The sequence below is a fragment of the Urocitellus parryii genome, chromosome 3 (assembly GCF_045843805.1).
Source record: "Urocitellus parryii isolate mUroPar1 chromosome 3, mUroPar1.hap1, whole genome shotgun sequence".
NCBI lineage: Eukaryota > Metazoa > Chordata > Mammalia > Rodentia > Sciuridae > Urocitellus > Urocitellus parryii.
In genome coordinates this window covers 215,525,689-215,549,447 of record NC_135533.1, presented here as the reverse complement: position 1 = coordinate 215,549,447, position 23,759 = coordinate 215,525,689, and the positions used below count along the sequence as shown (strand labels likewise).

Here is a 23,759-nt window from a genome sequence, read left to right as displayed (position 1 = left end):
AGCCCTGAGGCGAATAATTTAAAGGGGCCGCGTGAGCAGAGCCGGGCGGAAAGCTAGCGGTGGCGCCGAGTGGATCCCGGTTGCGGCCCCTGGGTGAGTTCGGGTTCCATCGGCCCAGTAGGGACGTCCCCTTTGAGTATGGTTAGAGAGCTTTGGCTTTCCCAAGTTCTGTCCTGTTAGGAGTCCGGTAGTTCCCGACTTTCTAATGCTCCCATCCTCCTAGTTCCTTGCGGATGTTTCCGCACCGTAGCCAGGTGCGCCTGGGGTGGAAGGACAGTAGACACTTAGGAATTTTCCAGGGAACGTCTCAGGGCCCGATGATTCCCGTGATTTCCTATTAACATTCTGTCGGGGCCAGAAATACCTTCAACGTCCCCGGAAAGTCCCAGTAAGATTCAAGTATTACTCTGTGTCTTCCGAGGAGCGTCCTTCCCAGGCCCCCAGTAACGTACCCACCCAGCTCCCGGTTTTCCCATTAGTAGTCTTGGATTCCTCAGAATCTCGCAGTAACTTTCCATTGCTCCCCCAATAATCCCAGCGTCCCTGGTTACGCCTCCCAGCAATGGCGCCGGTTTCATTCCCAGAGCCCCAGTGATGCTCCGCACCGCCACAGACCCCATAACTTCTCGGGTACGTGACAGTAGACCCTAGCGTAAACCATTAGCACCTTTCGAGGCCAACCCAAACCCCAAGACCCCCTCCATGGGAGCCCCCGACGGTATTCCCAGACGCCCCAGGTCCTGGGTCCTTCCGGGGACAGGCTTAGGCCAAGAGCCAAGTGTCCAGCCGACCTCTCAACCCCGTAGCTTGAGGGCTCCGGTTTCCTGGGGTGAAACATCCGATTTTCGTAGGGAGTACGAAGGAGGGATGCAGCCTAAGGGACCGGGGTCAAGACTGATCAATCTTGCGGAGGGTAGAGACGCCGGTATAAGGGCCACCAGCAGGAAGGGGCCATGCCGGGCGGGACCTGCCTGCGGGCTGCTGACAGTGCCGGGCTACCCTTTGGCCTCGGGGTGGGGTTGGACAGGCGGGGCGTCTGATCGGCCCTACTCGTAGGTGAAGGGAGCCAGGAAAGAAGCCGAGACCCGCCTCGCTCCCTGGCCCGGTCGGGAGGTCAGTTTACCCTATCCCTCCGTTCCCCAGCGCCCCTCCAGCCGCTTCCACTCAACCCTAAGTGAATGGAGAAGCCACCCGAGCCGGAGGTACCTAGGGGGCGGGGCCTCAGGCAAAGGGCGGGGCTGAGGCAGGGGAGGGGCAGGTTCAGGTTGACGACTTGCGCGGGTTCCTTCTGCTCCTTGATTCCCCAGGACTCTGGGCTCTCAGACTTGCTGCCCAGCCTGAAGCAGTCAATGGAGGCCCCGCTGCAAACTGGAATGGTAAGGGGTGGGATTGTGAAGGGACTACAACTCCCAGCGTGCTCAGCGTGCGCCATCGCGGTCCCGCGATAACGAGAACTTGTCTGTTCCCGGCGGAACTACGTTTCCCGGCGTGCACCGCGAGCCGCGGAGCCGCAGGAAAGAGTCGCGCCCCCGGGGAGGGAGCTGCGCTGGCCCATTCTGCAGATGGGGACACCGAGTCACGGGCTGAATACGACTTCCTCGGGGGCGGAGGCGAAGTGGGATGAGACCCGGGACGTCCTTGCCCCCTCCGAGGAGGGCCCGGCCGGACGGATATGCGGTGCGCAGCCAGTGCCATTCGTCCCACAGGTGCTGGGCGTGATGATCGGGGCCGGAGTGGCGGTGCTGGTCACGGCCGTGCTCATCCTCCTGGTGGTGCGGAGGCTGCGAGTGCCGAGTGAGACCCCGAGGGCCCCTCTGGGAGGACTGTGGGATGGGGAGCCGAAAAGCCCGGGTCTCCGAAGCCGGAGAGGTGGAGTTGCTGGAGTCTGCGCAGAGCTCAGAGCGCCCCTCTCCCTTCCTATCCCCAGAGACCCCAGCCCCCGAAGGCCCCCGGTATCGGTTCCGGAAGAGGGACAAAGTGCTTTTCTATGGCCGGAAGATTATGCGGAAGGTGAGTCCAGGACCCCCTGAGGCCGGCGCTGACCACACAGGGGCCCTGCCTTTTCCCTGTTTACACTTCTTAGTGGACACCCTTACCCATCTTGGTTCAGGGCTCCTGGATCTGGCTCCCCTCTTCTCAGTTGACCCGTCCTCCCCTTAATTCTCCCAGGTGTCACAATCCACTTCCTCCCTGGTGGACGCCTCTGTCTCCACCACTTCCCGTCCCCGTATGAAGAAGAAACTTAAGATGCTCAACATTGCCAAGAAGTAAGACTGTCTTGGGTGTGCCTGGGGGCTGTCTCAGGGGCCTTTTGAGTGCTGTGTACACCAAAGTGTAGATATCAGGTTCGCTGAGCCCCGTGGACTGTCTTGGGAATCTTCCCACATAGGAGGGACATCCCGGGGCTCTCTTCTGAGAGGTCATGTCAGAGCTCTTGTTTATCACACGTGTGTGGGGTCTCTGTTCTTGAGGCTATCTCAGCGGTGTTCCCCTAACCACAGGGCTACCTCTGAAGGCTATTTGCCATGTTTTTAGGGATCCACACCTGAAGTCTCCCCATACTAGAAGGCTTATTGCAGTCGACCTCAAAACTTTCTGTCATCTGCTAGAGGAACCACCCCTAGCTTGCATTCTCCAAGGGTTAGAAAAATCTCCGCAGTCATTATACATCACAAGGCATCTCTTTGTCATCTGCCTCGGGTTTCCGACACTAAGGAGGCTCTTTTGGGAATTTTTCTTCTCGGAAGACTGTCTCAAAAACTTCTTTCACTAGAATGATAGGAAGGGGCCCCTTAAGCATCAAAGGGCTATCTCAAAGTGTCTGAGAAGGCTCTTCCAGGTATATTTTTAAGTTGGGAGCTGGCTTTGGAGGTCCTGGCATCATGGGGTCCTTCACACCAGGGGGTCATCCCAGGACTCAGCATGACCAGCCATAGCATTGCAAGGCTTCCTGTGATTTGAGAAGGGCTATCCAGGTTTTCCAGGATCAGTAGAGAGTCTAATATCAGGTTTCTCTACATCATGAGGGTTGTATCCCCTGTCTGCACACCCTTCAGGAGCAACCCTGATTTTTTTTTTTTTTTTTTTTTTTTTTTTTTTTTTTTGGTGCTGAGGATTAAACCCAGGAGTACTTAATGACTGAACTACATCCACAATACTTTTTATTTTTATTATTATTTTTTAAAAAAATCTTGAGTCAGGGTCTCACTAAGTTGCTAAGAGTCTTGCTAAGATGCTGAGGCTAACCTTGAATTTGAAATCCTCCTGTGTCAGTCCCCCTGGTCACTGGGATTACAGACATGTACCACCGTGCCCAGTTTACCCTAATGTCTTAATGACTGTCAAAGGGCTATCCCAGAACTCTGTGACCTGAGAAAGGGCTAGTTCAAGATCTCTTTTGTCAGAAGAATCACTGTATTCAGATTTCTCTACATCCCTGAGTTTAACTCATGGGTCTGCTGATTTTAGACAGTCTATCTCAGGGATCTTGTGCTAGGAGAAGGGCTATCACAGCAGAAACTGCAGTTTGTGGAGAAGGACCCTCTTGCGTGATGAGAGGTGCTGTATCTGTATTCTCCATGTGTCATGAAGACTATCCCAGGGATCTCTGTGGCCTCAGAGAGGCTGTTTCAGGGTCCCTGAGACCCGAAAAGAAGGGGTATCTTAGGAAACTTATCTTTTGATTCTTTTTTTTCTTTTCTCCCTTATTTTAAAAATATTTTTTTAGTTGTAGATGGACAAAATATCTTTATTTTATTTATTTATTTTTTTGTGGTGCTGAAGACCGAACCCAGTTCCTCACGCATGCAGGGCAAGCACTTTACCACTGAGCTACCACCCCAGCCCCTCTTTTCTTTTTTTTTTTTAACCTGAAGGATCTTTACAGAGAATATGGAGACTGTATCTGGAGTCTTATGTAACAGAAGCAACCTCAGAGGCATGCTCACGCTAGGAAGACTGTTTCGGGAATCTACTCTGTGGCTATTGGAAACAAAATTTCAGGGCTCTTGTGACAAACAGACCTTCTTTCTAAGGTCTGCCCATGTTTTGGAAGCTACGTCAAGGTCTGCCAGGAGAACTAGAGGGTCCATTTTAGGGACTTATGACTAGTAGAAGGGCAGTGTCAGGGCTTGATATCAGGGTTCACACATTTTTTCTGTAAAGGGCCAGGTAATAAGCCTTTTAGGCTTTGCAAGCCACATTCAATCTTTGTCCCAGTTATTCAGCTCTGCTATTGTAGCGTGAAAGCTGCCGTAGATTTGCGAATGAACGAATGTGGCCGTGTGGAAACAAAACTTCATTTACAGAAATAGGTGACGGGCCTAATTTGGACAGTGGGCCAGAGTGCGCTCCATGTGAATCCTAGGAAGGGCTCTCGGAGGGCCTTAGGTCTCCTGAGCCCTCTCTCTGCTCCCCACTTCACCCTCTCCTCCTACCAGGATCCTGCGTATCCAGAAAGAGACACCAACACTTCAGCGGAAGGAGCCCCCGCCCGCAGTGCTGGAGGCTGACCTGACTGAGGGTGACCTGGCCAACTCCCACCTGCCCTCCGAGGTGCTATACATGCTCAAGAATGTCCGGTCAGTGTTGGGGCGAGGGTGGCGTGGGAGGGGCCTGTAGCACTGGGACTGTCTGACCCTCTGTGCCTCCCTGCCTCTACCACCCATCCAACAGGGTGCTGGGCCACTTTGAGAAGCCACTCTTCCTGGAGCTGTGCCGGCACATGGTCTTCCAGCGGCTCAGCCAGGGCGACTATGTCTTCCGGCCAGGCCAGCCGGATGCCAGCATCTACGTGGTGCAGGATGGGCTGCTGGAGCTCTGCCTGCCAGGGCCTGTGAGTGGGACGCCCGGGCCACCACGGGATCTGGGTACTGGAGATGGACCCTGGGGTCAGGCACCACTGTTGGTCCGCAGAGGTGGTCATCTTAGGGAGGGTGTGGGGAATGGGAGGCCCTTTGGGGTGATCTGTGACAGTGCTGGTCGGGAGGTCTGGTGTGTTCAGGGAGGGGCCTCAGTGACGACTGGGGTAGGGGCAGAGGGGGCCAGTGGTGTGGTCAGGGGTGGGATGCCAGTTACCAGGGGAGGCCACCTGTGGTCAGTGGTCCCTGTGTCTCAGGATGGGAAGGAGTGCGTCGTGAAGGAAGTGGTCCCTGGAGACAGTGTCAACAGCCTCCTGAGCATCCTGGATGTCATCACTGTGAGTGACTGTTTGTGGGCAGCGGGATGGGGACTGGGAGGGAGGCTGGTTGTGAGGACTCCCGTCTCTCATTGGCCCCGATGCTTGCTGCTGGTGGTTCCTGAAAGCACTGGCTGGAAGGATTGGGGGAACGGTGAGATGGCTCCCAACCCTTGGCCTTGTCTCTCCTCATGCCTGCTCCTGCCCTAGGGTCACCAGCATCCCCAGCGGACCGTGTCTGCCCGGGCAGCCCGTGACTCCACCGTGCTTCGGCTGCCTGTGGAGGCCTTCTCTGCCGTCTTCACCAAGTACCCCGAGAGCTTGGTGCGGGTGGTGCAGGTCAGCAGGCCTTTAGTCTCCCTCCACACGCCCCAGGGGCCCCACTTCGCGCACTAACCTTCACCCCAACTGGTCCCAGGCATCAGTGGGGCGCAGCTCAGCAGCCGGCAGCCAGCAGGCCTGGAGCTGCTGCGCTTACGCTGTGGTTATCACTCCTGGGCAGCAGACCTCTCCAGCTGCTGACTCCTCCTTAACTGCCTCGCCCATCCCGCTCCCCTCTCTGGCCCCACCCATGACCTTCACATCCTACAGATCATCATGGTAAGACTGCAGAGAGTCACCTTCCTGGCGCTTCACAACTACCTGGGTCTGACCAATGAGCTCTTCAGTCATGTGAGTTGAGAAGGAGCACAGTGGGTCGGGTGCAGGATGGGACTCCTGGGACATGCCATAAGCCGCTCTCTGTCCCGACAGGAGATCCAGCCCTTACGCCTGTTCCCTAGCCCTGGCCTCCCAAGCCGCACCAGCCCAGTGCGTGGCTCCAAGAGGATGATCAGCACATCAGCTACCGAGGAGCCCCGGGAGACCCCTGGCCGGCCGCCTGACCCCACTGGGTCCTCACTGCCTGGACCTATAGGTACCCACGGTGACCCCCAGGGACTGAAGGCCAGCCCAGTCTAATCTCCTGCCTCAGCTCCCAATTCTTTACTGAGTCCTGCAGATTCGACGTGAACCTTTCCGTTCCCCCAGGCACCCCTTAGCTGGGTACCTAGGTCTGACTTCTGTCTGGTCAGGAATCCCCAACCTCAGCCTCAAGGACTCATTGGGGTCACTTTTCCTATTACCCCAGTCCCTAGGGACTCCCAGCTGACCCCTCTGCAGGCCCCCCTCCTAATCCTAGCTCTGGACCCATGGGCTCCAATGGCCGGGGTCTGATCACAGGTCTCCCCCAGGGGACCCCACGAAGCCCACATCCTTGGAAGCACCCCCAGCCCCTCTGCTGAGTCGCTGCATCTCCATGCCAGTGGACATCTCAGGTTTGGAGCTGGGGACTCCGCGTGGGGTGAGGCATTGAGCTTGTGGATTCGAATTCAGGCAGGGCTGCCTCCAGCATTAACCTGTGGGCTCGGGATGTGACAGTGTTTCCTTGGGTGCCTTCTTTCTGGGTGTTCGCTGGGATGACATTCTGCCAGCTGTGTTGAGAAGGGTGCAGAGGCAGAGAAGTCATGTCTGCCGTCGATTAGTCATGTCGGCCCTGGCTGTGGCAGTCCACATGGAGTTGGGGTTGGTCTTAGAAGGTGGCTGTGGTCACTCTGGAGTTTGTTTATTTATTTGTTTGTTTTGTGGCATGGGGTGGAACCCAGGGCCTCACACATGCTGGGGCAGTGTCCACCGTCGAGCCGCACCCAGCCGTGTCTTTACGTTTCTGCTGTCCCCCGTTCACTCAGGCTTGCAGGGCGGCCCCCGCTCTGACTTCGACATGGCATATGAACGTGGCCGGATCTCTGTGTCCCTGCAAGAAGAGGCCTCTGGGGGGCCCCAGGCAGCCCCTGCTCGGGTAGGGCCCTGCTCCTCTCTCTGCCCCGCAGTTTCTTTCTGGGACCCTGGCCTGGGTCTGGCCTGACCAAGGGTGTCGTCCCCCAAGGAGGGAGGCTGAGGAGGGCACAGCAGAGGTGACGGGCCCTGCCCTATGCAGACCCCAACTCAGGAGCCCCGGGAGCAGCCGGCGGGCGCCTGTGAGTACAGCTACTGTGAGGACGAGTCAGCCAGCGGTGGCTGCCCCTTCGGGCCCTACCAGGGCCGCCAGACAAGCAGCATCTTTGAAGCGGCAAAGCGGGAACTGGCCAAGCTGATGAGGATTGAGGTAGGTGGCTGGAGCGGGGTGGGGTGGGGGGAGGTCCGGGACTGGTGGTGGGAGGGGAGGCCTGACTGTGCCCCTCTCCATCCTTCTCCTTCCCCAGGACCCCTCCCTCCTCAATAGCCGAGTTTTGCTGCATCACGCCAAAGCTGGCACCGTCATTGCCCGCCAGGGGGACCAGGTGAGACTGAGCCCTGACCTCTACCCACCCCCCAGCACTCCCTCTGACCTGATCCCCGACCTTTGACGTGATGACTGACACCTCACTCCATGGGGTAGACCCTCATCCTGTGATCAGCCTCTAACCCTTGGATCCTGTGATCTTTACCTCCTCCCCTACACCATGTCCTCTGGACCCAGCAGCACTTCACCTCCAGCCCCTGGGGCCTTTCTCCTGGGCCCCCAGCCCCTAGATCTCTCCCACCTGCCCTGGCTCTTCTATGGCCTGTGTTTTCTGACTGTAGGATCCTACAGTGCACCCTGTCATCTTGTCTGCTTCCAGCCCTGATCCCTGCTGCAATAGGTACTCAATCAAGGGGTGTGATTTGCAATCAGCACCTGTAAACCATGAGCCACCCCCAGGGGTGGGTTCCAGTGTCTCCTGGAAGCACCAGGAGGTGTGCGAAAGTGTATCCTATTCACCCCTCCACACTGTGTCCCAGGAAACCGAGACCCACCAAGGGGAGCCCACCTGGCCATGATCTCATGGTCAGGAGGTGCGGAGGAGGAGCTTCTGAGTCGCACAGAGTTGAAACCCCACTCTGTCCTGGCTCCCTGTATGATATTAGACAAGTGATCTAGAAGGTTCTCAGCTTCCTCAGTCTGCAGAATGGGAGTAATAAGCAGAAACAGTGTTCAGAGATGTGCAAAGTTTATGAGAATCACAGGAAAGGGAGTGAAAGTTTAGCAGCAACTCACAGTGGTGGGGAAAAGGGTAGCTAGGGTGACACTTCAAGTGACATGACCAAGGTGTTGATACCCCAATACCACCTCTGGGTGGGAGAGGTGGGCAGTCCCCTGTTGGCTGGCTGGGGTTCTGGCACTTGGTAGGGCAGTCTTGCTGACTTCTGGAGCTGCTCATCATAGGGTGAGCTCCTTTGCCAAGAGGATGTTGAGTAAGGCCTGAGCCCACTGTTCCCAGTCCCTGGGGGACAGGCTGAAGCAGTGCAGGGCCCCAGGCCCTGCTTATCTGGGACACTATTGAAGTTAACCCAGCCCTGTCCTGGCCCTCAAGAGGCCATGCAGGTCTGCAATCCCAAGGCCTGCTTAGATCTTCTAGGCTTTGTTAGAGACCATTCTGTCCTCCTCCCTCCAAAACTTCAGACCAGCCATTCTCAACTAGATGAGACTTTGCCCCGTGGGGGACGTTTGCTAGTGGCAAGAGACTTTGGATTGTCATGACATGGGTGGTACATCTGGTTGCCAGTGGGTAGATGCCTGGGATGCAAGAACACCCAGGCCAGCCTAAGGGAGTATCCACTCCAGGTGACCCCACTGATGTGGGGAAGCCAGCTGCACATGGTTTCATGGAACCTCTATACAGGTGTTTTTATTTTTAATTTTTAAAAAGTATTTATTTACTTATTCTAATTAGGTATATAGGACAGCAGAATGCATTTTGATTCATTGTACACAATTGTAGCACAACTTTTCTTTTCTGTGGTTGTACACGATGTAGTGTCACGCCTTCTGTGCAGTCATACATGTACCTAGGGTAATGATGTCCATCTCATTCCACCATCTATCCTGCACCCATGCTCCCTCCGTTTCCCTCCCTCCCCTTTGCCCAATCACAGTTCCTCCATTTTTCCCAGCCCCCCTCCAATATGGATCATCATCCACTTATTAGAGAGAATATTCAAACCTTGGTTTCTTTGGGATTGGCTTACTTCACTTAGCATGATATTCTTCAGCTCCATCGATTTACCTGCAAATGACATAATTTTATTCTCTTTTAATGCTGAGTAATATTCTACTACATATATATGCAACAGTTTTTTTAACTATTCATCTATTGAAGGGCATCTAGGTTGGTTCCATAGTTTAGCTATTGTGAACTTAGCTGCTATGAACTTTGATGTGGCTGTGTCCCTGTAGTATGCTGATTTAAGTCCTTTGGGTATAGACCTAGGAGAGGGATAGCTGGGTCAAATGATGGTTCTATTCCAAGTTTTCTAAGGAATCTCCATACTGATTTCCAGATTGGTTGCACCAATTTGCAGTCCCACCAGCAATGTATGAGTGTGCCTTTCTCCCCACATCCTCACCTACACTTATTGTTGTTTATATTCTTGATAGCTGCCATTCTGACTGGCATGAGATAAAAATCTTAAGAGTAGTTTTGATTTTCATTTCTCTAAAGCCCATTTATTGATCGGGTTGTTTGTTTTTGTTTTTTTGTTTTGGTGTTTTTTTAGTTCTTTATATATCCTGGATACTAGTGCTGTGTCTAACGTGCGTGTGGCAAAAATTTGCTTCTACACAGGTTGACATCCTTAACCTGAAAAATCTAGGGCTGGGATGTAGCTCAGTGGTAAAGCGTCTGCCTTGCATTCGCAAAAGCCCTGGGTTCGACCCCCAGTTCCAAAAAAAAAAAAAAGACAAAAAAAAGAACCCCACCGAAAAATCTAAAGCCCAGAGTGCTTCAAAATCCATAGCTTTTTAGTCCTGATCTGACACTACAAGTAAAAATCTCACATCTGGCCTCACCGGAAGATCTGTAGTCAAGACAGATAACTTAGAAATAGCACATAAAATTACCTTAAGTGTGTAAGAAACAAGTGAATCTTGTGCTTAAACTTGGGTCCAATCCCTAATATATTTAATTATATATTAAATATCTAAATCCAGAAAAAAAATGAAATCTAGAGCACTTCTGGTCCTAAGCATCTCGGATAAGAGATACTCAGCCTGTATTGCAAACGGGATCTGTGGTCAAACGGGTTTTTAGAGGCTCCTTGTGAACATTGTTAGCACAACCAGCTTTCTGAGAACTAAACAGGCACATAACATACTTCTGTGTGTTGACAAGTGGTAGCCTATTGTTGGTAGTGCCTGTGTATATCCGGGTCTGGAATTCTGTCATTGAAGGTTCTAGCAGGCAGGTATGTGTGTATACTCTTGGACTGTGTCCTACCCAAGGACCCCTGAATGTTGTGGCAGGTGGAGCTTTGTTGGGTGCCAGACAGGGTGGCATGGTAGGTAGGGTAGGATCTTTCCTTCTCAGGGCAATTTCAATTCCTGATTTTTAAAGGGGTGGAAAGAGGAGGTGTCTGGCTGGTCAGGCTGATGCTAGGAAAGAGAAACCTGTGTTTACTGAGCAGCTGCTGTGTCCCACACCTTGTGCTGCCTACTGGACAGGAGGCTGGGAAAACCAGTGTGGACTCCGCCTTAGGGGAAGCTGCAGTTCTGACACATGACTCAAAGGATCACCCAGACCCTCGTAAAGTCCTCAGGCTGGTTGCTACAAAGGAGATGTTCTAGGAACTAAGGATTCACCCCTATTTCTAGGATGGCGCCTCTCTCAGGACTCCAAGCTAAGGAGAAATGATGAAGAGCAGTTAACTGCTTAGCTGCAGGAAAGGTCGTTCTAGGCAGAGAACAGCTTGTGTGAACGTCCTGTGGTTAATGCTTGCCCAGCATGTGGGAGATCCAGGTTCCTCCCCCAAAAATTAAAATGGAAAAAAGTTTTTCCAGCGTACTGTAGGGAGAAGAAACAAAAGGAAATGAGCAGGGATCAAGGGCAATAACTGCAGAGGAGCAAAGAGGACTTTTATTGGGGGGCAGGGGTTGTGTTAGTCAGCTGTAATGCACCTCCCATGCAATTTAAAGGGCAAACTTTAGGGCTAAGGTGGAGATCAGTGGTAGAGTACTTGCCCCAAACTCTGTCTGGCATTCAGGAGGCCCTGGGGTCTATATCCAGTACAAAAACAAACCCCAAAACACCCAGGAGTAAGGATGCACACCTGCAATCCCAGCAACTCCAGAGACTGAGGCAGGATTGCAAGTTCAAGACCAGCCTCAGCAACTTAGTACAATCCTGTCAAAAAAAAAAAAATAGGTATGTAGTTAAGTGGTAGAAGGCCCCTGGGTTCAACACCCCCAACCCTAACCTTACCCCCCCCCAATAAAAACACCTCTTAACTGTTTGTTTTTGATACAGAATTGTGTGGCCAGTTTACTTTCTCTAGATTTGCCTGTTCTGGACATTTCATGTAAAATGGAGTCATGCAATGTGTGGCCTTTTGTGTCAGGCTCCTTTTGTTGAGTGTGGCATTTTCGGGGTTCCCCCATGCTGTGGCGTGTGTCAGAGCTTCACTGCTTTTGGCTGAATGAGCCATTCTGTGGATGGAGTGCTGGTTGTCCACTTGCCTGTTGACGAACAGCTTCCACTTTCCGGCTGTGGTGGAAACACGGCTGTGAAGCTGATGGAGAGGTTTCTGCATGGACATACCATTTCATTCTGCCTGGTTTCATACCGGGACTTGAATTGCTGGCTCATATGGCCACTCTATCTTTAGCTTTGGGAGACTGTTTTTAACTTTTGCCAGACTGTTTGCCCCAGCACCTGCGCCACTCACATCCCCATCAGCAGTGCTGAGGATTCCAAATTCTTCACATCCTAACACTTTCTGATTCTGGCTATCATACTGGGTATGAGGTGATATCTCACTATGGTTTTATTTTGCATTTTCCTAATTTGTGATTTTGATCCTCTTTTCATGTGTTCATAGGCTATTTGAATAGCTTGTTTAGAGAAGACTCTTCCTAGCTTTTGCCTATTTTAAAATTATGAATCTTTTTTTTTTTTTTGCAGTGCCAGGAATGGAACCCAAGGTCTCACACATGTTTGACATAGAACACTCTATCACTGAGCCACACCCCCAGCCCACAGATTATGTTTTTTTATTATTATTGAGTTGTGTGTGTGTGTGTGTGTGTATGTATAATTTTCTGTGCTGGGGATCTGACTCAGCCTTGTGCATGCCAGGCAAGCACTCTACCCTAGAGCTGCATCCCCAGCCTTCCCTATGTAGCTTTTATAGCCTCCCACTGTTTAGAAAATAATTAATGAGCTTAAATCTGGATTGAGTTTGGTGATCCGTTGGCAATGTCTGTCAAGTGCTGATTCAGGCAGATAGTCGTGCTACCTGCAGGTTCTACATTTGTGGATTTGGCCAACCAGGATAAAAATGTAGATAGGCCTATGATAGTTGTCTGTATGGACCATGGGCAGACCTTTCTTGTGCTTGTATTCTAAACAATACAGTGTAACAACCACTTACACGGCAGGCATTTACATTGTATTAGCTATTATAAGTCATCTAGAGATGATTGAGGTCTATGGGATGATGTGTGCAGGGTAGATGGAACTACATCTACCATTTAGTATAGGAAACTCAGCTGAGCATCGTGGATTCTGGTATCTAATTACAGGTGCCAGAACTAATTACAGGTGGATACCAGGGGAAGACTGTTGCTCATATCTAGTATATTCCCTCCTTTTATTTTTCCTTCCCAACATATCCTTCTTTCATCTTCCCTGGGTGCACTGGCCTGGATTTGGGGAGGGAGTGCTGTGGCTGGCTGGGTCTGTGCTCATCTCCCAGCCCCTGTCCCCACAGGATGTGAGCCTGCACTTCATTCTTTGGGGCTGCCTGCATGTGTACCAGCGCATGATCGACAAGGCGGAGGACGTGTGTCTGTTCGTGGCACAGCCAGGGGAGCTGGTGGGGCAGCTGGCGGTGCTCACCGGGGAACCCCTCATCTTCACACTGCGTGCCCAGCGAGACTGCACCTTCCTGCGCATCTCCAAGTCCGACTTTTATGAGTACGACTGGGCCCAGGGTTGGGTGGGCAGAGCGCTGGAACCAACCCAACCCAACTCCTCTCAGTAGTGGGAGAAGCAAAGACCTCATCTGTCCACCCCAGTCCCAGAGGGGCAGAAGGGAGCTCCCAGATCTGGCCTCTCAGGGCCCTTTTAAAGTAATTTTGTAACTGGGCATGGTGGTGTGCACCTGTAATCCCAGTGTTTCTGGAAGCTGAGGCAGGGGGATTTCAATTTTAAAGCCAGCCTTAGAAACTTAGGGAGGCCCTAAGCAACTTAACAAGACCCTGTCTCAAAAAATAAAATACCAAAGGGTTGGGGACGTGGCTCAGTGGCCCTGGGTTTAATTTGCAGTACCACTGAAAATAAAATAATTTTGAACCCTTCCTGTTTGACCCCCAAGCTGTCACCCACTTTCTCCACTCCCTCTGAGGTGTTTCAGGGGGCCCCAGCCCATGCACACCCTCCTGTTGCCCGCAGGATCATGCGTGCACAGCCCAGTGTGGTGCTGAGCGCTGCGCACACGGTGGCCGCGAGGATGTCGCCCTTTGTGCGCCAGATGGACTTTGCCATAGACTGGACGGCGGTGGAGGCCGGACGAGCGTTGTACAGGTGTAGCACCGCAGCTTCCCGCTCTCCACTCAAGGCCTGCCTACGCCAAGGCCCCGACCTTCCCTGACCCACCCCTCTCATCCCCACCCCAGGCAGGGTGACCGCTCTGACTGCACCTACATAGTGCTCAATGGGCGGCTGCGCAGCGTCATCCAGCGTGGCAGCGGCAAGAAGGAGCTGGTGGGGGAGTATGGCCGTGGGGACCTCATCGGAGTGGTGAGCAAGGCCCCACCCCTGACCTGCACTCTCCTAGCCCAGGCCTCCCAGTACCCATCATCCCTAATCTCTGTTGGCAGTCACCCACTTCCCCACCTCACGGGAGGAGTTTGACGTACTCCACTCGCAGTGTACGTTCAGAGCCAGAGTCAGAAGACTAATCTAATCTAATCTAATCTCTGTCCTGTCCCGTCCCTATCTCCGGAGCACTATGTGTAGTGGGCGAAACATGATTCACTCCACTTCCATGTTGGGGGACCCTGTGGGTAGGGTAGTGAGGCCCCGGGTGCCTGTGCTTGGCTTCCCCTCCCCTTCCCGGGCCTCCTGACCCAGGCAGCCCCAGTCATGCACGTGGCCCGCAGGTTGAGGCGCTGACCCGGCAGCCGCGAGCCACGACGGTGCACGCAGTGCGCGACACAGAGCTGGCCAAGCTCCCAGAGGGCACCTTGGGCCACATCAAACGTCGGTACCCGCAGGTGTGGCCTCTTGTGGGCAGGAAGATGGAAGTGGAGGCCCTAGATGGTGGGACCTAAAGCAGGGCTTCTGAGGGTGGGGGTCTTGGGGTGGGACCCAGGTAACAGGAACTCCAGACACCCCAATAGAAATGGGAAGAATGGGGCCCGCATGGTCACTCCCTGGCTTCACTGGATCCCTGGTCTCCACACCCCCAGGTTGTGACTCGCCTTATCCACCTGTTAAGCCAGAAAATTCTAGGGAATTTGCAGCAGCTGCAAGGACCCTTCCCAGGTGAGAGCAGACCCTCCTGGGGTATGTTGGGGGATGTAGTTCGGCGCCCAGGGCATGCTGGGAAGTGGCATTCAGTGCGTAAATCTTGTGGGATTGACACCCGAAGTGGAGTCTGAGATCCGATGCTTGTTGGGGCTTGGAGCTCGGATGCCTGTGCATGCTGGGAAACCGAGCCCTGGACCCCGGACGCTTCTTATGGACTCCTAAAGTGTCCGTAGCGCTCCAGGCAGAGTCTTAAGCAATGAGTTTGCCCCTGGAATGGAGTCCGCATCCTGACCATTTTAGGAAGGGGTCGTAGGATGTGACAGCGGTGGAGCCCGTGCCATGGTGTATAGGGCTCAGCGTGTGCTAGGAGGTGGTCGCCGAAGTTCCTGGTGCACTGCCTGCCGTCCTAGCCTGTGGTTTCTGTGACCTGAATACTTGGGAGAATGCGCTGTGCCAAAATGTGAGCCTAAGGTTCTACATTATGGCAACCCAGTTCCCCCTCAGCCCTGTCATTGGGCCCCCCTTGGGAGGATAGGGGCCATGGTGGCACGAAAGACATAACATTAAAATTAAGAGAAAGAACAGATGTCAGGAGCCAACAAGTACAGTGAAAAAGCAAGATGGGACCATGATGCCGCCTGACTTCTGGAGGGAGAGGGAGGGAGGCTTCTCTGAAGACAGGGCCCAGATATGGCAAAGAACTTGGAAGGTGAAGTGCATAGGGCTTGGTGACTTCGAAGTGCTGCTAGGAGGAGACTGACTGAAGGGAGAGATGGGGTGGGGCAAGTCGCATAGGGGTGTGGAACCTTGAAGGGCATTGGACCTTAAGGCTGTCAGAGAAGGGGAGAGCTGAGCAGCGAGGAGGCAGTGGGTGAGGTCTGGGCAAGAAATGGGGGCTGCTGGCTCGGTGCCGGATGTTAGTGGGGAAGCTGGGAGGGAAGGTCTGGTAAAGGTGTGTTTATTCCTCATGGTTTTGTGTTTGGATGCAGGAGTCCAGGTCAGAATGGGGTGGGGAAATGGCAGTTCTACACACCCCCAGTGAATCTGAGTAGTTGTAGAGTCATGCAATGGTCCCATTGAAGAGATTACTGCCTAAGGTGGAGGTTAGGTGTCCAAGCTTTAACCGGAGAGGTGGGTGAAGGTGTGGATCAGGCCTGGAGCCCTGGCCTGCAGTGTGGTGGTGTCAGGGCGTGGCGCAGCCTGGGAGGAGGGCTGCAGCCTGGAGTAAACGGGGAGGATGGAGAAGGAGGTCCATCTCTCCAGACGCAGATTGCATGGCAAACCTCATCTATTGGGTTCTCAGCAGGCTCCGGGCTGGGTGTCCCCCCACACTCGGAACTCACCAACCCAGCCAGCAACCTGTCTACGGTGGCCGTCCTGCCTGTGTGTGCTGAGGTGCCCATGATGGCCTTCACACTGGAGCTCCAGCACGCTCTGCAAGCCATTGGTCAGTGAGGGGAAGGGGTGTGCTGTGTGCAGTGAATATGGGCTGGGTACTGGGTGAGTGTGTGGGGACAGGCCCCGGGCCACATGCTGAGTGACAGGTGCTCTCTCCCGGGAGAGGCTCCAGCCTGTTGACTAAGGTTCCTAACCTTCTTTCTTCACCTACCCTTAGGTCCCACACTCCTCCTCAACAGTGACATCATCCGGGCACGCCTGGGAGCCTCTGCGCTGGATAGGTGTGTTGAGGGTGGGGGGCGTTGCAGAGGAGAACCAAGAGGGTGAGGGACACGTCTGGAGCCTCAGACTCTGGTCTGGTTGGAGGCTTTGAATCAAGGAGCATGCAGCCCACCCATGGGTCATTTGGGAGACAGTGGGGTGGATCCCAGTCTAAGGTGTGAACTTCCATTGTGGGGGCCTGGGTGTCTGGGATCCCCCCAGCAGTGGAGCCATGGGATCTGTGAGAGGGGAGGGTTCATGACCCCAGACAGTCCCAAGATGACCCTCTGCCATCCCATCCTAGCATCCAAGAGTTCCGCCTGTCAGGGTGGCTGGCGCAGCAGGAGGATGCGCACCGCATAGTGCTCTACCAGACAGACGCTTCACTGACGCCCTGGACCGTGCGCTGCCTGCGTCAGGCTGACTGTATTCTCATTGTGGGCCTGGGCGACCAGGAGCCCACTCTCGGCCAGGTCTGCAAGCCATACTCAGTGACCCCAGACCAGGACCCCATCCCTGCCCTCCTGTAGGCCACGTGTACCTATGTGACTTGGTGTCTAGGGACCCAGGCTGGGCTGGGCAGAAGTGGGGAAAACGGTGACCTTCCGTTCTCCCTGTTCCGCAGCTGGAACAGATGCTCGAGAACACCGCAGTGCGCGCCCTCAAGCAGCTTGTGCTGCTGCACCGTGAGGAGGGCTCCGGCCCCACGCGCACCGTGGAGTGGCTCAACATGCGCAGCTGGTGCTCGGGGCACCTGCATCTGCGCTGTCCACGCCGACTCTTCTCCCGCCGCAGCCCTGCCAAGCTGGTGAGGGCCCTAGGCGGAGCATGGCCTCTGGGGACGGGGTAGGGGGCTGAGGCGGGGTTGTGCCTTCCCCATGCCCCTGACCATGGCTGCCATTCTCTAATCCTCTGTCCTAGCATGAGCTCTATGAGAAGGTTTTCTCCAAGCGCGCAAACCGGCACAGCGACTTCTCCCGCTTGGCGCGGGTGCTCACAGGAAACACCATTGCCCTGGTATTGGGCGGGGGTGGAGCCAGGTAAGTGGTGGGGAGCTAGCTCCAGGGGCGGGGCCTGTGCATAGGCTTCGTTGGGTGGGGCTGGGCGCCTGCGGGGCGGAGTTTAGTCCCTGGGGAACCCCAGGGGTAGAGGCTGCTTGGCTATGGGGCAGTTGGGATCTGGGGAGCTTCTGAGGGCACTGCCCAGCGGATCTCCAGCTGCCCCCTCCTCCCCTGCAGAGGCTGCTCACATATTGGGGTGCTGAAGGCACTAGAGGAGGCAGGAGTACCAGTTGACCTGGTGGGTGGCACATCCATCGGCTCCTTCATTGGGGCTCTGTACGCAGAGGAGCGCAGTGCCAGCCGCACTAAGCAACGAGCCCGGGAATGGGCCAAGGTGTGTATTGGGGTGAGGGTCGTTATATCCAGGAACACTGAGACCTGTGATTCCCCCATAACTTGACATGGGTAGGGAGGGGGTTTCCAGGCTCAGTGACCCTTCCTGGTTTAATTTGTGGACACTGCCTGGACCCTATATAGAGATACCTCTGGGACCTTGTGACCCCTCTGTGACTTCTTGGCTAGCAACCCTAGTTCCCATCCCCAAGCTAGAGCAATCCAGACCCTTAGTGACCACTTTGTTAGTGGTCAGGGGTAACTATGTCACCATCCCTGTATGCTCCTGGCTCACCCCTGACTCCTGATCCCATTGTGACCCCAAGTGACTCCCGTTTGGCCCCTAGAGCATGACTTCGGTGCTGGAGCCCATGTTGGACCTCACATACCCTGTCACCTCCATGTTCACCGGTTCAGCCTTTAACCGCAGCATCCACCGTGTCTTCCAAGATAAGCAGATTGAGGTACACTGACCCTCACGCCCCACCCTGCCGCCCTCCCTGTGAGTGTCCCCTCCACTTCCCCACCTTGGTCCTTGTCTCCATAGGACCTGTGGCTGCCGTACTTCAACGTGACCACAGACATCACAGCCTCAGCCATGCGTGTCCACAAAGATGGTGGGTCATGTCCCACCTGGCCCTGCTAAAACGGCTGTGGCCGTGTGGGAATGGGGGGTATTTAGGGGAGGGCAGCTGAGCGTCTGGGACGTTGTTAACACGAGTGACCGTCCACCCTGGCCCAGCCACCGACCACTAACCATCACCCACTAATGCCCAGAGGCCCCAGGTATGTCCATCTTCAGGGGTGGGGAGCCAGCAGGCTTGCCAGGCACCTCACCCCCTCCCGCCGTCCCCACAGGCTGCGTTTGGCGTTACGTCCGAGCCAGTGCCTCCTACTGCCCCTACCTGCCCCCACTCTGCGACCCCAAGGACGGGCACCTGCTGGTGGACGGGTGCTACGTTAACAACGTGCCAGGTCAGCGAGCCCACGGGGCTGGCCGGGCCTCCGAGCGTGTCTGAGCGTGTCTGTGCGTGTCTGTGTCTGTGTGTCCCAATGGGCAGGCTCCCTGTGGCGGTATGTGCGTGCCAGCATGACGCTCTCAGGCTACCTGCCCCCGCTGTGCGACCCGAAGGATGGGCACCTGCTCATGGACGGCGGCTACATCAACAACCTGCCAGGCAAGTGGCTGCCTGCATGCACTGCACACGCACTCGCTGGCACACGCACTTGCAGACCTGAGCAGGCAGGAGTGTGAGGTGGGCTCAGACAGGACACACTCAATCCCGCAAGGTGTAGATACATGAGCCCACACAGAGACACGAACCCACACAGAGACACGAGCAGATAGCTGATGTGCCCATGAATAGCAGTGTGTGCAGCCACACACATGGTACATCTGTGTGCTTGTGTGTTGTGTTAGACATAAGTGGAGGCACACACACAAGGGACAGGTTTATGCACAAATACATGACACGTGGCAGGGAACAAGACTCTTACACATGCACACCAAGTATATGTGCCCGTGTGTTCTCTATGCGTTCATGTGGTAGATAGCACGCACACATGTTTGCACAGACGTGTGCATGGATGAACACGTGCATGGATGAAATGGCATTTGTCTGCACATGCCAGGGTAGTCACCTTCATCCCGAATGCGCCATCCAGCGTGCATGTGTGTACATGTGTGGATAGAACTAGGAACCTACATGACCAGGTTAAGTGTTCTTTCACACACACTGACTTTATGAGTACAGATGAGAGGCAGACAGGTGTACAATTTAGAAAGTTCACACCCCTCGCTGGGCGTGGGCAGGGGCCTATAATCCCAGCAATTTGGGAGGCTGAGGCAAGAGGATCCCAAATTCAAAGCTAACCTCGGCAACTTAGCGAGTCCCTAAGCAACTTAGTAAAACCCTCTAAGTAAAATATAAAAGGAGGATGAGGGTGTGGCTCAGTGGTCAAGCACCTCTGGGTTCAATCCCTAGCACCAAAGAAGTTTCACACCCTTGGGCCAGGTGCAGTGGCCACATCTGTAATCCCATCTAACTCGAGGCTGAGGCAAGAGGATCACAAATTCAAGGCCAGCATGGGCAACTCAGTAAGACCCTGTCTCAAAAATAAAAAGGGCTAGGGGTGTAGTTCAGCACTCAAGCACCATGGGTTCAATGCCCAGTAACCATCCCCACATGTAAAATCTCATGGCCCTGGAATATGATGCGCAGGTAGACCTGAATTGGCCACACTTAGGCTCCCAGTCCCACAGACCCGGAGCTAGCAAACTGCGGCCCCCAGGCCAATGCTGCATGTTGTAGGTGGACATTGTATTGGGATAGCCATGCCCAGTTGTTCACCTGTTCCCTGTGCCACAGCAGCAGGGTTGGATCATTGGGTCAGAGATGGTGGCCCACAGAGCTGGGTTATTTTTCTGTGGCTCTTTACGGGCCCCATACGCACTCCTGCCACAACTGTGGATGCACTCTACAGACTACCCACTGCCTCAGCACACACACGGGCAGTAGCACACATATACAGGGGGGCTGGCACGCGTGGACCCAAACATAGGCAGGCCTAGGCATGGCTACAGAGAGGCAGGTACACCCAGAGGCAGGCACCTCGTGTGGATGCGACACACATGCCCAGCACTGTGAGCTCACAGGAGAAACGTGCAAAGTCTGATGGAGACTCAGTGTCTTCTTGGGCTGGGTGTAGCCATAGGACATGTCTTTGTGCCCCAGGCCCATTTGGGGGCCTTCCCAGACGTCACCATCCTCTCGGCCCTCACCCCCCCTCACCCCTCACCTTGCATTTCCATGCCACTTGCATGTCGTTTGCATGACCTTTTGCATGACCATTTGCATGGTGTTTGGGGGACTGGGTTGAACATCCCTGCCCTGGGCCCTGGTGGGGAGCAGCCTGCTGACTCCCCGGCCCCACAGCGGACATCGCCCGCAGCATGGGTGCCAAAACAGTCATCGCCATCGACGTGGGGAGCCAGGACGAGACAGACCTCAGTACCTATGGGGATAGCCTGTCTGGCTGGTGGCTGCTATGGAAGCGGCTGAACCCCTGGGCAGACAAGGTGAAGGTTCCAGACATGGCAGAGATCCAGTCCCGCCTGGCGTATGTGTCCTGTGTGCGGCAGCTTGAGGTCGTCAAGTCCAGCTCCTACTGCGAGTACCTGCGCCCACCCATTGACTGCTTCAAGACCATGGACTTCGGGAAGTTCGACCAGATCTATGTGAGCCGGTGGAGAGACTCTTGCCTGCTGGGCATGAGACCAGTGTGAGGGGAAGGATTCTAGGGCTCTGTCTGGAACCTGTGGGAAAGAGATCACAGGTGGATTAGTGATGTCTGCAGTGGTTGTACCCAGGAGTATGGCTGAGCATGTTCTGTGTTTGAGCTAAGTTTCTTCTTATGTGCCAGCTGCCCTGCCTGAAGCACTGTAGTGATTTCTAATGCCATTTCTGTGTGGGTGGGAATGTGAGTGGTGATCAATTAGTAATGCCTGCTACAGGTATGGGAAAGGGATAAGCAGTGTGTATCATATGCCGTTGACCCTGAAATATGTCACAGCCCCTGCCAACTGGAATTAACTATTGGATGGTGACCAGAGGCCCTGAGTAAAAATGTCTAATATCCTTTCTGGGCTCTCAGAGAACATATGCTGTGATGGATTAGTGATGCCTGCTTTGGGCACAGGGGATGGTGATATCCACAAATGTCCTGCATATTTGCAGACCTGGAGATATTTTTGCTCGCACCCTCCTGGGTCATTTGGTACCTTGCACACTGTATGGAACTGAGGGGAAAATAAGTGGAGAGGTTGGTAATGATGGGTGGGGGCACAGACAGGCGATGAGGGCCAGTGTGCTACAGATGGCTGACTCTGAAATAGGTTTAATCTCAGATGCCCACTTCCCAGAGCATGAGGCATTTGAGGGGCCAGAGAAGTGGCAGGCAGAATGGGGATACGCAGAGGGTTGGCAGGCATGGCCCCAGCTCCCTTGCTTCCTGCAGGATGTGGGCTACCAGTACGGGAAGGCCGTGTTTGGAGGCTGGAGCCGGGGCGATGTCATCGAGAAGATGCTGACAGACCGGCGCTCTACAGACCTCAACGAGAGCCGCCGTGCCGACGTGAGCCTGTGACCCTGTGACCCTCTCCCCTTAGGGCTCCTCTGGCTCTCCCCCAGACCACAAGTGACTCAGTGCCTCCCTTGGTTTCCCTGAGCCCCTCAACATGCACTGGCTCCTGAGAGCTCTGTCCCGGGGTCCCCTGTGAGCCCCAGGCCCGCGGACCCCACTCCCAGAGCCTCACCAGGGCCGCCCACAGGTGCTCGCCTTCCCAAGCTCTGGCTTCACTGACTTGGCGGAGATCGTGTCGCGGATTGAGCCCCCCACCAGCTACGTCTCCGACGGCTGTGCTGACGGTGAGGGCTCGGGGACCCCGGGGGCGGGCGGGCTGGAGACGGCAGCCCCTCGGTCTCGGCTCACCTGCGCCCACTCCGCGGTCCAGGGGAGGAGTCGGACTGCCTGACGGAGTACGAGGAGGACGCGGGACCCGACTGCTCGAGGGACGAAGGCGGCTCCCCCGAGGGCGCGAGCCCCAGCACGGCCTCAGCCTCGGAGATGGTGAGAGCCCGCAGCCCACGCCCCGAGGCCAGGCCCACACGGGGCTGAGGGGGCCCTGAGACGTGGTGGGTGGGTGCTGTCTGTCCCAGGGGCCTCCTATTCGGCCGCAGACACGAGGTCTGGGCTGGGAATGCCACGTGTTGGGTGACATTGTGGGGCTTCCCACTTGGGAAGACCTGCTGAGTAGCCCTCACTGGATCACAGACGTGGAGGAGAGGCAGCGGGCGCAGCATGAAGTGTCAGCGTCATCTTGCTGGACAGTGTGTGATGACCCTCAGGATCTTGGGGCTTCTGTGGGGCAACATAAGCCCTGGGGGGGGGGGGTGAAAGCTTTGAGGGGTGGGTCCCGAGACAAGTTTGGGCTGGAATGGAGATGCCTCAAGCTGGGTGTCCCTAACCTTGAATGGCATGCTCACTTGCACTCAGCAGCCTCAGGTATCAGATCCTGTAGTGGATGACATGGCTGTGTGACCTGTCCCCACAGGAGGAGGAGAAGACAGTCCTCCGGCACCGGCGCTTCCTGCCCCAGGAGCCTCCCAGCTCAGCTGCAGACACTTGAGGACCTCCCCAGGGTCCCGTGCTCCGGACCTGGCTGGGGTCGGCCTGGGGAGCTGGCGCCCCCTCCTGCTGCTATGCCTGTGACACTCCTGGGTGCCCCAGGGCCTTCACACTGGACTGACTTGCCCTGCCCCAAGGGGAGGGCAGTGCTGCACTGATGACCCTCAACTGACTGTGTCCCCCCAGTAAACTCACCTCTTGGAAGTGAGCTCATGCCGTCTTTGGGTCTGGGAGGCACCTTACCCACCCTCTGTGCCCAGGGGTCTGGACTGGCCTGGAGCCTGTCCTCCCACCACCCTGCTGATGCTTCCCTGCACCCACCGGGTTCCAAGGCTCTTTGGGACCCCTCTCGCACACACCCCACCCCGTCCTGCTAGGTTTCTGTGGCCTCTGCCCCCCTGGGTCAGGCAGTTTTTCGTTGCTGTGACAAGTACCTGGGGAAGAAAGGCTCTCGGTTCATGGGTTCGGAGGCCTCAGCCCACAGCTGGCTGGCTCCGTTGCTTCAGGCCTAAGGTGAGGGAGGGCCTGGTGGGGGAGGGCTGCTCACCTCCCTGCAGCTGTGTGTCACCTCTCGGGCACACAGAGACACAGAGGTACAGACACAGGGCTCAAGAACTGTCCTCTAGGGGCTCCCAGGCACTGTCCCTACTGTGTGCCCATCTGTCCTGTGTGCAGCAGCTTGAGGTCGTCAAGTCTGAAACACAGAGGAAGGAGCCAGATATAGTCCCCAGGGATGCCCTGTAAGACTCCTTCCCTTCCACTAGGTCTCCCTCTTACACTTCCTACCAGCTTCCAATGTCCATTCTAATTATTAATTCA

The 23,759-nt window shown here is 55.2% G+C and overlaps 1 protein-coding gene across 11 annotated transcripts; it reads left to right on the top strand.

Annotated features, from left to right (window-relative positions):
- The first annotated feature begins 46 nt into the window (after positions 1-46).
- Positions 47-23,135, top strand: Pnpla6 (patatin like domain 6, lysophospholipase). 11 transcript variants are annotated; one of them, XM_077796600.1, is made up of 36 exons: positions 47-93; positions 539-630; positions 1,144-1,202; positions 1,308-1,376; positions 1,707-1,794; positions 1,928-2,010; positions 2,170-2,267; positions 4,440-4,580; positions 4,675-4,834; positions 5,117-5,197; positions 5,387-5,515; positions 5,768-5,848; positions 5,930-6,092; positions 6,409-6,492; positions 6,904-7,013; positions 7,152-7,319; positions 7,417-7,494; positions 12,938-13,143; positions 13,621-13,752; positions 13,845-13,968; positions 14,331-14,444; positions 14,640-14,715; positions 16,004-16,147; positions 16,316-16,379; positions 16,664-16,832; positions 16,985-17,167; positions 17,281-17,399; positions 17,598-17,754; positions 18,101-18,217; positions 18,301-18,370; positions 18,612-18,728; positions 20,690-20,991; positions 21,771-21,887; positions 22,084-22,180; positions 22,267-22,382; positions 22,867-23,135. In XM_077796600.1, exons 3-36 carry the CDS (start codon positions 1,179-1,181, stop codon positions 22,939-22,941), a joined length of 4,056 nt encoding a protein of 1,351 aa, XP_077652726.1. In that variant the 5' UTR covers positions 47-93; positions 539-630; positions 1,144-1,178; the 3' UTR covers positions 22,942-23,135. The 11 variants fall into 11 exon arrangements, 10 of the variants coding, with proteins under 10 accessions (XP_077652726.1, XP_026270729.2, XP_077652727.1 ...); XM_026414944.2 differs by lacking the exon at positions 18,612-18,728 and adding an exon at positions 18,815-18,931 and having other exon boundaries at positions 1,057-1,202; positions 16,007-16,147; XM_077796601.1 differs by having other exon boundaries at positions 1,057-1,202; positions 16,007-16,147.
- The last annotated feature ends 624 nt before the right edge of the window (positions 23,136-23,759 follow it).

Excerpts from the sequence above, each read along its gene's own strand:
- Pnpla6 (XM_026414939.2), top strand. The coding sequence starts at position 1,563 with ATGGGGACACCGAGTCACGGGCTGAATACGACTTCCTCGGGGGCGGAG. Across the intron at positions 6,493-6,903 it reads CATGCCAGTGGACATCTCAG|GCTTGCAGGGCGGCCCCCGC; the intron begins GTTTGGAGCTGG and ends CCGTTCACTCAG. Across the intron at positions 22,181-22,266 it reads CTCCGACGGCTGTGCTGACG|GGGAGGAGTCGGACTGCCTG; the intron begins GTGAGGGCTCGG and ends TCCGCGGTCCAG.